The 14236-nt window shown below is 40.5% G+C and overlaps 1 protein-coding gene across 13 annotated transcripts in view; it reads right to left on the bottom strand.

The window, feature by feature from the left end:
- Positions 1-14236, bottom strand: part of celf6 (CUGBP Elav-like family member 6) — a 159150-nt gene that overhangs the window by 42131 nt on the left and 102783 nt on the right. For 10 of the 13 annotated variants that reach the window (XM_080884713.1, XM_080884725.1, XM_080884719.1 and 7 more), the window contains exon 3: positions 10411-10459. In XM_080884713.1, the coding sequence (XP_080740839.1) occupies positions 10411-10459 (49 nt within the window). Of the gene's footprint in view, positions 1-10410; positions 10460-10728; positions 10908-14236 lie in introns of those variants that run through there. The other 3 variants (XM_080884715.1, XM_080884716.1, XM_080884717.1) reach the window with 3 other exon arrangements.

Below are 14236 nucleotides of genomic sequence, written 5' to 3'. Positions count from 1 at the left end.
ATGCAAATAAAAAGGGAGATGAAAAAAAGTTATCAAAACACTACTGACATCTGACAATTGCTTGTCTCAGGAAGCCTTTTCATTTCAGCACCCGGTATATTAAAAATTAATAGATTTTGCACAGATGCCATATGCTGTCAGGACTGATGCTTCTCTCTCAGGAATAAAGTGCTACTTGTGTTGTAGGCTGCAGTATATGCATATAGATTTTGTCTTTTCCCCCTTTGTCTCTGTTGCTCTCCGTATATATTTCTCTTTACCCTTTATTGTCATCCCTCACCCTTGCCTGTCTCCCCAGGCAAAGAATCAGTTGCTCTGAAGTCTACTTTTCAAAAGTTTCTGCTTTTGTTTGCCAATAACGTGAATATTCTCTTTAAAGAATTACTCTCTTGCTCCTGTGTAGTGGTAAATATTTCTTTTTTTTCCACAGTTCTATCACTTATTGCCCATTGGCAGTATAGTCAGGGAAGCTTGCTAGTTGTAAGTGTTCAGAAAGCACGGACAGCTGCATCCAACGATAAAAGATGCATGCTAGTCCGCTGGGTGCATTTCAAATGCAGAGTAATGTTCCAGGCAGCACAACAAAGAAGTTGTGCTTCTTATGGACTCATTAGAAAAGCCTGATGCTGGTACGCTGCTGCCTGGGAGGCCTGCCACCAGACACGCTCGCATATGTAGGCGTGCAGACTGGGTGCACAAAATGTTGGGAACTGCTGCTTAGTATAGAGTTAGACTTGGTTTGTAATCATCTGTGTATTTCCCTGTTGTGTAAATGCTACTGGGGCATGCCTGAAATCAAAATTGGCCATTTGCTTTCAGAATAAGCATTTTAGATTATTAACATTAAATATTTATAGAACATGGAGGGAAAAAAATCCTAAATAGTGACTTGTTAGATACATTCACTGTTGTTAAAGGTACCATTTTCTTATGTAGCGGTGTTTTAACTCTCTAATAATACTTTTATACCCTTAAAAGACTGAATTTCCCTTGAAGTTACATAAGGGACTAATACAAATTCACCTTCTACAACTTTTCTAGTTACTTAGTAGACCTGTTATTAAAGAAAAATGTATAACTTGCAATCTTATAGAGATAAATCAACGTAAGTAAATAGGCATGAATTTTAAAAAAATACAGGCGAAATTGCTACACATCTTAGAGCTACAGCTAGATCTTCCTATAACATGCTGCCAGGTGATATAAGGCAATGTAACTTCCCCCACCCAAGATTACAATTACTAGTCTTGCTGACATTCCAAATGTTTTTCAGTGTTATGGATATACTTGCATTTTAATAACTTCCTATTTTTTAGATGTTACATACTTTGCCTTGCCCTCTTCTGGATTTCTTGTTATGGCCGTTCATCCAGGTCCCGAAGCAGCAAAGAAGCCCCAGACCATCTTATTACCGCCACAATGTTTGAGTTGGTTTGGTGTTCTTTTTATGAAACCCTGGGTTAGTTTTATGCCAGACATACTGTAACCAGACACAAACCTTACAAAAAGTTCAGCTTTTGTTTCATTAGTCATCAGAAGATTTTTCCAAAACTCTTCGAGCTCATGAAGATCATGATGTGTTTTGGCAATTGTGACAAATGTTTGTGTTTTTTGTCAATTCTTTAGATGTTGTTATGGATTCTTTTGTGACCTCCTAGATGGGCCGTCAGTGCAGTCTTGGAGTAATTCCTGGGAAGGTTCACCACTGTTCTGAGTTTTCTCTGTTTGTTCATAATGGCTCTCACCGTGGTTCACTGGAGCCCCAAAGCCTTAGAAATGGCTTTGTGACCCCAGATGTCAATGACTTTCTTTCTCAGCTTTTTGTTTTAGATTGTGGCTTGATGTGTTTTTTGGGGTCTTTTTTTTTAGATCTTTTAACCTACTTCAATTTGTCAGATGGGTTTTATTTAAGTGCCTTTTTGATTCAAGAGATCTGGCAGTAAATGGGCCTAAGAGTAGCTGGGGAAAATGAACTCAGCCATGATTAAAATGTGGTTAATTGCAGTTAATTCATGATTTAACAAGGGGGGGGGGGGGGGGGGGGGGGGGGGGGGCAGGCAATTACTTTTTCACATAGGTCACTTAGCGATGGTGGTGACTCTCAATGTGGACCCAGTGAAAGCCTAGTGAGAATCAATGAGTAATCAAACCAATAGGTGAAATCAATGATAGAATCAGAATTGCTAAATTCTGATCAGTTCTCATTCCTATTGTGCCACATAATATCATTAAGGAATTACATAAGATACTTTGCATTTAGAGGAACAAATTCAATTAGTTAAAAAAAATTATATACAAAATTAAAATTAATTTAGAAAAAAAAGAAGAAAAAAAGTGTTTTGTAATACCATAAAACGTGGAGGTCTGGAAATTTTAGATTTTAGCTGCTAAATAACTTATTTTAAATTAAAATGATTAATGAGTACCCAAAAAACAAGCAAAGTATTGAGTATTTTCTCCTGTTTAATGTGGTTGAAGGTATTAGATACTTCTAAAATGTTATTTCTCTGTTGTTAAGAGTCAAATTAGGTTGGCAAGGTTGCATAAACAAACACTAAAAACTTGGTTATTTTGCTTACAAGCACAACTTCTCCGTACACAGGTACTTAATATGTAGTTATGACAAAACAAAAAACTACATGCTGTATATCATAAAATCTAATATGTGTTAAAGTTGACTTTTAACTCCTGCAGGTGCCTGATTTATCTCTGTAGATAGGAAAACTTTAGGCTAGTAATTAATTTTCTCCAATAATGTTGCTTTTGTTTGCTTTAAAGCAGGTTTCTGATGTCAATACCTTGGTTTTTTCAGACTGTTCCACAAAATCACCTAGTAGTGCTTTGTATTCCTCCAAATGTCACTTATATGTCCAGTCATTGCAGAAGAATCAGATTATTTATGTAGGTGGCATAACCCAGAGTTGCACTGAAAGTCTGAGGTGTATAACAGGAACAGCACAGTCCCTTGTGGAGCTGCTGTACTACACATCACTAAATCAGACAAAACACTGGCCAGTCTCACATACTGGGGCCTGTCTGTCAGGTAGTCAGTAATCCACAAGATGTGGGGAAGGTTGCTTGACATTTCATGTAGCTTCTCCCTCAGTAGCTGCTACTGTAGGAGAAGATACAAAAGTTACATAAAATGTGTTGAACACACACACACACACACACACACACACACACACACACACACACACACACACACACACACACACACACACACACACACACACACACACATATATATACGCTTCTTCTGGGCTATACTCTCAGCAGCATATTAAACATATCAGGTCCCCATAAGGAGAATCATGTGCTAACAGCTGTCTAAATGACTCGGGTAAAGTTTGTAGCATGCATGCTTGTTGTTTTTGTCTGCTTCCATTTGTCTTTGCACTAGGATGATGTCGGTGTAAATGTGCAGTCATATTTGTTCCCATCAATTGAGCATTGCGTGGCACATCCGACATACTGTTTTACTTTTGTCCATGACGCGCTTACCATCAGGGTCATGCTTCACATGAAAACCAAGATAGTTCCAAACGCCAGATCTGAATGAGGGTGGGGGTGTGTGTGTGTGTGTATGTGTGTGTGTGTGTATTACCTTGCCTGTGACATAGATCCAGTAATGTTGCTACCTAAGCCTTCCTCTTAATGTGAGTGAGAGATACATAACTGAAGCCCATGTTGACGTGGATGTTTGGGCCATTAAGGAATCAAGATATACTGATAAAAAGTAGACTACTGGAAGAACGCAAACATGTACAAGGACTGTCAACATGGACTTGATAGAATGCTAGCATGCCAGCTGATCCAGTGAGACAGGTTATAAGGAACACATGTGGGAACAACGAATGAGCAGAGAATTAACACTGACACTTAAAATACCAAGAAACACTTGGAAGCTCAGTGTAATATTATCATTCAATGAATGTTAATATCAGAGGTGGAGATCCAGGGGCTACAGTGCAGTGGGAACAACAGACAGCTTAGTAGAAGAGAGCAGTGGAAGTGAACTAGATGATGCCCAGCCCCTTGCAATGACAGATGCATCTACTGAGCTGAGGATGAAGATCATTGCAGAATTCAAAGCTATCAACTCAACCTCAAAATATCCACCCAACTAAGAGTACAACACCCCTGTCTCACTAACAAAGTCCCATCAGAGGAAAAACTTGCAGATGTGAATACTCCCCTATGCACCATCTCCACTACCAGTATCAGTGAAACCAATGGAGCTCATATATTCCTCTCCCACGGTAATCCTAGGAGCACTTGGAGCACTTACACTTATTAAGGATGTATGTAGGAGAAAGCAACCATAGAGGGAAAAAAAAGGCTGCATGCCAAAATCAGGAAAGGCTGGAAGAATGTTAGAGGGTTAACTGAGGTGCAGAAAGCCACCATGAGTGACAAATCCCTAATGAAAAAAGAGGTACCACACGATTCTACAATGGAGGCTCTAGAAACTACCAAACAAAGGCTCAAAGTCCACTAGATGGAAGAGATTCACCAGAAAAGAAGAGGCCAAGAGAATAAATGACCTGTTCTCCAAAGAGCCATCCAGGGTGTATTCTCAGCTATAAGGGAATAACATAACAAGTGTAGACCCACCCACCAGTACTGTTGAAACTGTATAAGCAATACAGAAAGAAAATCTGTGCGAAAGAGATGGCACACAACACTAACACCAAGTGGCTGGTGGATCTAAGAGCAGACTTAAGAGCACACCACAACAACCTGCCAGAACAAGAGCCAGTCCACATAACAAAGAATCCTGATCCAAAGGATCCCAACAAGGGCATGATACCATCAAACTGGCCATTTAATTGTCTCTGTACAATATGGAAGCTCCGCATTGACCAGGCTGAGTTGGCACTTGAGTCAATTGGCCACCCACCAAAGTTTGCTGCCCCCCACGTCCACGGATAAAACTGTTTTGCATAAATGTGATGGCGAATGATTATTTTTGTTTTGTACCTGCAAATAGTTGGTTTTGAAAAAAAGGAAGGTATCTGTGTGGTATTTGAAATTTCAAAAATCTTATTTCCAGTGAAAGGACTACTGACCTAATTACTTGGTAATATTTGTTTACCATATTATTTACACGTATTTGATCCATATCATGTTGCAGAATTGGGCTGGTGCCAATCCCTGGACAGATCACTGGTGCATCTCATGGGCAACATAGAGACAGGCAACAGTTCACAATCTTACAATATATAATTGTTACTTGTCTTTCCTGATTAAGTTTGCTGTTAAAGTTAACTCCATTCTAGGAAAGTGAATCTTAAGCTACTTCTGCTCAACTCTGCTGAGAATCATTACAGCGATGGTTGGGACTTCCAGTCAAGGAAATTAACTACGTACATAATTAACTATGTACATATTTATCTTCTTTCTGTCTCTTTGCCATATTCTTCAAGTAACCTATATTTGACAACAGCATAATAAAACTGGAAATTCTGTTTTTGGTGTGCCACCCCAGTGTTTTTGGGGACCCCTATAAGGCCACCCATATGAAAGGAATTCTGGAGGAGCTCCTGCCTGGATTGACTACAGGAAAGCCTACGACACAATCCCCATACAAGGATACTTTAGAGCTTGGGACTGTACAAGGCTAATGCACTGATAACATTCAACAGGACCTTAATGGGACTGTGGAAGACAACACTGGAGGCTAACTCTAGAGCAATTGCACAAGTTATCATTAAGTATGAATACAGATATAGATTCAGGAGTGGAGTAACCATAACCCAAATCCGGTACATGACCCATGCTTTACACCAGAAGTGAGACAGTCATCAACTCACTGATGCACCTCACCAGGCAGGATCAGTGATATATGGACACACCTGAAGCCCATACATTTCTCTTAACTAACTTTAGGACATAATAATCTTTAAGGTAAGGTTATGTTAGACTAGATGTAATTTCCTGTATTATTATATTGCAAGAAATTTAAATATTTAATGTGTGAATATCAATATGTGAATCATATTCTGATTGTACATTAAGATTTTTGTCAGACTTCTAATCAGCAGAAAAATTTGGGGTTTGGGGATTTTGCATAAAGGGATATACATAAAGTATTAATATATAGAATGTCAACAACCTGAAAATGATTCATTTCACCTTTCACATTTCAATGTTGATGATGTGTATGGAAAAAATGTCTTTCTGAGGTTTTTGTTTGATGGGATTTGATCATATTTCTATGTCAGCATTAGGGTTAAATGTATTTAGTTGTTTTTTGTTTTGGTTTGCCTATTTGATATGCCTATCTTAAGATTAACTTGGACCAAATCTAACAGCCTAAGCACAGCCCAATTTTCAGAAACCATAAAAACATCCATGGATATCTGGCACTTAATGGGAAAAACTCAAAAATAAATTGAACAGCCAAAAATAGCAATCCCACATGAGGCTTGAATTTCTCCTCTTTGGGCATATTTCTTAATTTAACAACATAATATTCTGAAATGGTACTCTCCACATTGGAAAACGATGCTAAATGGATACCCAGTATGTCACAAATATCACAACAAACATTTCTAACCAAGCATCGGTGTCTGTTGAGATAGGGAATATGCATGCGTTTACTTCAAAGGCCTCATTCTATTTCTGACACGTTTCATTCCTACCCGGTTACCAGACATAGTTAGACCCCATTCCAGAGCAAAATAATGTGGAACCACACACTAAACCTCTCTGCTGTTGGTCCCTATTTGATGTGTACAAGTGGATTATCCAGTATAGTGAGGTACTAAATGGAATAATCAGGGGAGAACAAACATCTAAATTGTCAGCATATCAGGCATGATGGTACATGATACAGGCTTTGTATTTGTGAACACATTACTTATGCCACTGGAGCTGTCACATCTATTTAACTGATGGGGGTAGGGAGGGTAGCTTTAAATGCCATTATGCATGTTCAAAAAATAACACAGAACGATCAAGAAAACCTGAGAGAAATTAACTGTATGCAGTATCCTAAAAGCTAGGCCATTCAGTTGGTGCCTTGAAACCTAAAATTAAAACAGAATAACTGACTTTGATGGAAATCCCACACATTAACTGCTAACAGGAATCTTTTTTTTGGCACAATTCTTTCCAGAGGCACAGGGGGATCTTTTGGGTTCATTTGCATGTAAAGTGGTGCATGTTCCGTCTGTGGGTTTGAGGTGCCTCCAGACTCCCCCTCCCTTGTAGCCTGCCCGACTGACTCAGTGAGCAGCCCTCACTCTTCCCAACCTGCTGGGCTGGGGCACAACAGCGCAGCACAAAATATCTTAAGGTCCTGTCAATCTCTCCACTGGCCAACTGAGGACAGCCTTCTGAAGAGCAGCAGGTTGGCAAAGACAAACACGAGCCATTCACAAAGACTCCCCTCAGCCAGACAGACAAAAGGCATGGACAAGATATTAAAAAGGTTCACATAGGGTTGCTGAGTATTAAGTGCAGGGGTGGAAATTATTCTGACACTGTATAAGTTTCCAATATGAGAAAAGTATGGAGAGCTAAGATGTGTAGACAAATGTACTGAGTGGCACTTTGTGAAAAAGTCGATGTTGATGGATGTTGATGGAGGTTGCTGGGCATTTCAAGAGAGTGTTGAAACCATCTTATCAGAGTTAATAAAAGGAGAGGGTGTCGCTGGATGACCCATCATCTTTCTTCTCATCAGTGTGGTCTCCAGTCTCACAGCAGTGGCTAGAGGAGTGGGACCTGGCTCGAAGATTGTGTTTAGATAATGGCCATCTCCAATCATAGATAATCTGGCCCCATCTTTTCTTCACAGACACAGCAGCAGACAAGGTCAGGGGGAAAAAGATTCCTGGCAAGGCAAGGCGGAGATAGGGATGGGGCGGCTCTGAGATGATTTACTGCTGAGATTCACTCAGCTGCCTCCATCACCCTCCGTTAACTTTCTCATCCTGTCGTCTCTTCCCCTCTTGCTCTTTTTGTCTTCCATCTCTCACTCTCTTGCATTTCTCTGTGGGCCTTGTACTGAATCCCCATTTCTGTATCACTTGCTTCTTCTCCTACTTTACTCTGTTTTGCAAATGGTAGATGGACAAAGAAAGGGTAAAGTGGTTATATGGAAAGATCTATTGTAGAGATGCATTTTTCATTTTGGATTTTAAGTCAATTTTCTTAGGTTTCAAGTGCCTTTTCCTCCAATGACCACAGACCAATTGACAAAAAAACAAACAAACAAAAAAACAGGGTGCCGAGTACATTCAAAGTACACTGAGTAAATGTTAAATTGTCATAGTTGTCATAAGAGACATATTAAAAGGCAGCTAAGCTCCCCTACAATGCTAAGTTCTTTCTTGAAAATCTAAGGAAAATATAAAGTAGGCATGAGCCATTGTAATAGACAGCCAGAGAATGTGCTCTATGATCCACAGCGGTAGCCTATTGGCACTATGGTGTGGTGCTATGGCCCCCTGCCAGCCATTCTTTGAGCACTGATTTTTATATTTCCTCCTGACACTCCCATATCCCCAGGGAGAGGACGTCTCTCAGGGACACTGTGCACAAAAGAAGTGCTACCAGAGTCTCCAAATGGAGTAATGGGCCCTAATGTCTGCACAGGCACGTAATCGAGACCCTTCCACAAGTTCCCATGACAGATAATTGCTGATGTCTTGGTAGTGATAAATGTGACTCCATTCTAGAGGTGCAAATGTCCTGGTTCAGCCCTGGATTTGACAGTCTAAAGGCCCCACTGGGATTGGTGTACCTGACTGGTCCTGAGCCTTCCACAGATGACTCCCTCGCTACTTTCTCACTTTTAGTCAGCCCTAGCAGGGCTGTCTATTTTCCTTTAACCACAAGCCTTCATAGTAAATCTCATTTCATTGTCAGCCATGACTGTGGTTTACTTCCCTGGCCTGTCTGCTGACTTCCTGTTGCCATTAATGCTCAATATCTCTGTTGGGGCCTGTCTGCTCAGTCTTATTTCATTCTGTGCTGTGTCCTATCCTGTCCTCCTATATAGAAAGTTCATCTGACAGACTAGCAGGGGCAGCGTAAAAGCCTTCTGTATTTCATTCAGACTACCTGTTCATCTCCCTTCTCTTTCTGCAGAGAAAAGGGTAGTAATTGATATTGGGACCCATCCATCCTCCCCTCTTAAGCCGAGAGATCCAATTTATCTTGGTAAGAATGCCGATTGGCTCTCTCCCAGGCCTTGTCGGTCAGACTTTTCCTGTTTTTAGATGGCCGTTAATTAAAGTGCTGCCATGACAAAAATAAGATCTGCATGGGGGGGGGGGGGGGGTGTATGGCAATTGAAATGGCCCATCAGACTAACACTTGACCACATAAATCAGCAAAGTGACTCAGTGTAAACTGACCTAGGCAGTCTAAATCACCACTCTGAAATGAAAGCACGGGGCTGACACAGACCTGTTCGGTTAGATCAAATTCAGCCCACATAAATCTTTTTTTTTAACTTAATCTGCATTATTCTCAGTGATGTTAGTCAAAAGTGACATTAGAATGATCTAGTCAATCACCATGAAAGTCAAATTAGCGATGATAGGAAGCTGTGCAAAAGAATCTGCACAATGTTAAAGCAGAATGTGATGTTTTGATATCACAATTCGTTAATTCATACCACAATTCATACCTTTTTGTACTAAGCAAAAGACATATCCATTGAGTTCTACTGAAATGCTCACATCAAATAATGGAAATCATTGAAAATTACTTAATTTAACTTTACATGGTTCCATTTATCAGTGCTATTATATGCTATTAATGAGGCAGATAAATTGATAGGAATATAGACAAGTAAAAAGACAGGTTAGTGAATAGGTAGGTAGATAAGTCTATCTGAGGTAATGCAGAGTTTTCATAGAGTGATAGAAGGTGTTACTATCAACTACTGTAGTCATGCTCTTATTTTAGGATAAAACACATTATGGCTATACCACAAATGTTCCAAACGTCTTAGATCATGATACCTCAAAATGGTATTCGGTCGTAGTGCTGAGCCAGTTGACATGTTTTTAAGTTCTGACTCATCTATGTATGTTTGGACGATATTTTCCTCTTAATATTGACTTTAAAATCAGGAATAAAGATTATTCCCTCCCTATTCTTTTCTATTTTCTCAATATTTTATTTTGTTCCATGTCTTTCTATCTTGCCTTTGAACTGCTCCCAGTGACTATAAACCTGAGAAAGCCCCACTGCTGGCACAGACTGGAAGTCAATAGAAGCAAGTGACCTATATTACAGGCTAGTCTACTAACTCCTGGTATTTTCTCAAGTGAGAGCAGACTATTAGGGATTACATGAGTGCTATTTCAGTGTATTTGTGTTTTTACATGTGTGTGTTTTCTAATGGGGGGGTGGGGGTGCAACAGAGACCAAGAGAAGGTTAATTACCTCCTCGTCCTTCGCTGTCAGCAGGTTTCACCTGGATGGGCCGGTTCATCTGGAGAGAAAGGGAAAGAAGTAGATGGAGAGAAAGAAAGAGTGAGAAGAAAGAAAAGGGAAATCCCACGTTAGCTGGAAACCATATAAGGTGCAAGATGTTGCAATGTTCCTGGTGTTAATGTCCTGAGTTTGTCCTCCTCTGTTAGCTAAACACAAAAATCAAATGGTGAAGATGGCATAAAAAGAGATAAATCTGTCCAGTACTCCATGCCAGCATGTTTAATTAATCCAGGGCACTGCCTCTAGAGATGCCTGAATTCCCCTCACAGTTCAGCAGAATTAGCACTTTTCAATGACGGAGCCACACTGGGTGTCAGATGGCACTTGGAGATTAATGCTATTACATCAGCCACTCCCAGCCCCACCGGGAGAGGTCCTTTCTGGCTGGCCCTTGCTCTTCCTGTCCCCTCCTGGCTCCAGACTCCCAGTCACCAGCTATATCCTGCTCATTCCTGACCCTCAGCAATCCCTCTTTTCTGCCTGCATCCCCTCCTCCCCTTTCGCATCTCTACCCAGGAGCCCTTTTGTGACTTACAACCAATATGCTACTGGTCTGGTCAGCCAACTCCACCCTTCCCAAGCACCCTCCTTGTGCTAGAGCCTCCGAACGGCATAGCTATGAGCTTCTGAAAGGTTAACAGTAGGGAATTAATTTCATAGTGTGGTGAAAGTAAAACATTGCCAAGCTAACATGGGAATATAATAAATATATATATATATATATATATATATATATATATATATATATATATATATATATATATATATATATATATATATATATATATATATATACATACATACACATATACACACACACACACACACACACATATTAAAAGCTGCCTGCCATGAATAAAACTTCCCCAGGTTTTTTTCTCCCTGGAGTTTGAATACTAATACAGAAAATCACTTGATCTAGTGTTACAGATCTCTAAAATACAAATAACATCCCCCTATTCCTCTGTAAAAAAGGTGAGTGGTTTTAAGCCCTCGAAGACCCTTATTTATTGAGGCTACCTACGCACATAATATTTGGCATTGTATTGTATTTTTATTTTTGGCGTTGGGTTTTCTGTTTGTTTTTTTTGTTTTTTGTTTTTTTTCCAGACTTCAGTTGGCCATCTTTCTAACTAGGCCATGCAGACAGGTCCAACATGAGAGTGCCAGTGAATGGCACAGAGTACTGCCCACTCAGATCAGTCAGCTAGGGCAGGATAGTGGGTGTTGTGGCCCTCAGGCAACACAGCACTTGACAGCAGTTGACATGAGCTCAGACCTTGGTTGAATATAGACTTGGTGGACACGTATAGACAACTGTATACATGGTGACACTCCTGGGACGTAATGTGCTCTCGAAGCAATATGTTGTGACACTGGAACAAAGCTTTGTAAAATGACAGAGCCATCACAAGGCTTGCCCATGGAGCTGTTCACAGATGCACACACAGAGAAAACAGAGAGTGAGCGAAAGACAGAGACCAGAGCAACCAAATAAATATGTTAAGTTGTTGCTAATTGGAATAACAAAATTTCATATTATATATTCATGGAGTATGCGTTCCTCCTGGAGCATAGCCATCCAGCAGATGGCCAGAAATGCAAAGATCAGTTTTTACTCACTGCCCTTATGCTTTGTACTCACTTTTTTCAAGTGTTGGTGTGAGATAATTTGATAAATCACTGAGATAATTTTCACTCTCTCTTCTGTTGACAAACGCAGTCCCTCAGCATAAATGTTCTCAACACAAAAAATATAATTTTCTTCTTCTTCTAGGCTACATCCATTGTTCTGTGGGAGCCTGGTTCACTGAGACTCTTCAGTGAAGGAATAAATTTGGAATCCTGCAATTTTGTGTGATAGGAGCCCATGTGAGTCCCCGTGATTACATTCACATGTAAATCTTACATAAAGTTCAGGAGAGGTAAAGTATTGATATGCGAGTCTGCTATTGCCAGAAAGTTATTTAGAGTTAAGATAAGGTGTGGTGTGTACATTTGTAAGTTGTTGGAGGTGAGGTTTTGGGTTTTTTTGAGGGCAGAAATGGTCTCACATAAGAGGTTTAGGGTAGCCTGAATTCCCAAGATCCACGCCCAGTGATCAGTCAGCTTCCAGGTTTTAAATGGAAGCGACTGGTCAGGAGGCTTCATTAGTAGCCCCTGAGCCACTGCAGCAACAAGAGTCATTAAGCAGCCCAAAGTACACTTGGGGTTGCTAGGAAACCAAGTGGAGGTGGCCAGAAGGCAGACAAGGCAAGCTGGCTGTTGGTCTGTAGGCATTTAGCCAACCAATTGGCACGCTTTTCTTTCTTCTTATTATTTTTTTTTTACTTCATCCAAGGAGGTCACAGTAAGAAAGGAGGGGAAAAAAGAGATTTCTCAACCCCCACCTTCAAGCATGCCCCACTTTCATGTCCCTTTTTAGTGACTGTGACAATGAGTTTTCGAGGGAGTCTGTTGCAACTTCTGCTCCAGCTCCCTGCCAAATTATGGAATTCATTTTTTTTTTTGCCAAACTTTGGGGTTGTGAGTGGTGCTCACTTGCATATGGCTGGAGTTAAGATGTTTGCTTCTCTGAGCTACTTTATAGTGTCCTCTGCATACATTTTCTTGAGGAAAAACAGAATGTTTCCAGCTTGCTACACAGAAATTGTAAAATTCAACTTTACTTTAATCTTCACTCTCTTTCTCTCACATACTGTGACACACACACAGGAGCACAAAAGTCTTGGGGCTCAATAACAGCAGGTGGCTTAGGTGACATTTTAATCCCTTATTACTGAGTGCAGGATTAGCCAACAGATCAAGGCAGAGTTAATTATATGAATTCATCAGAGGCTGGACGAAGAGGCTGCCTGCTTTCCCCTTGGGCCAAGACCCACCCCCACCCCACCACCCACCTTTTGCGTGCACACACACACACGCGCACACAGACACACTGAGAAAGATGACAAGTGACGTTCTGTATGTCTGAGAAGCTTGCTAGTTCCTTATTAGCATTGCAGTGGCAGGAAGCTAAGATAACACATACAGTGGAGCCTCCAGAGATGCTGTAAGACAAATGATATCTACTACCTTTCCATTGGGCCCTGTGAAATGAACTGCGTAGACTTTCGAGACAAAGACTACAAGCTTTCATCCTGCAGACATGTGGCTGCTGAGGCTGAAAGGAGTTCAACCACCCCCCGTCTTGCTTTATCTTTGTCTCTCCCTGCCCCTTTGGCCTCCAAAACCAATATGCTTCCCACCACAGCCCCTTAATGGGTTGATCAATGCTGACAAATAGGCAGCTCATGCTGACTTGCCTGGGAACTCACAGCTATGTGCCTGTGTGCTACTGCACTTAGAGAACCCATCTCTCTTTCTCTTCATCTCTCTTTTTTTGTCTTTTTCTGTTACTAACTTTTTTCTGTCCATATTTTCCTATTTGTCCATATTTTCTTTCTGTTCATATTTTCTTTATGCATAGAGATTCATTGTTTCAGTTCTAATCTCCAGGAGTGAGTCATACTGTTATGATGAGTAAAAGTCATCTGGAATCGCAAAGGGTTGGACCAAGTATGGAAGAGAGAAACTTTCTTACATTTTTTAACTAAAGGACAGTATATTTCAGAGTGTACACTTGTGTATTTGTGTGTACATTCACTTAAGAATACAGTGGGGCAAAAAAGTATTTAGTCAGCCACCGATTGTGCAAGTTCCCCCACTTAAAATGATGACAGAGGTCAGTAATTTGCACCAGAGGTACACTTCAACTGTGAGAGACAGAATGTGA

Source organism: Rhamphochromis sp. 'chilingali' (genome assembly GCF_963969265.1).
Source record: "Rhamphochromis sp. 'chilingali' genome assembly, chromosome: 6".
Taxonomy (NCBI): domain Eukaryota; kingdom Metazoa; phylum Chordata; class Actinopteri; order Cichliformes; family Cichlidae; genus Rhamphochromis; species Rhamphochromis sp. 'chilingali'.
Note: the sequence above shows the minus strand (reverse complement) of the source record. Positions and strands in the feature narration are given on the sequence as shown.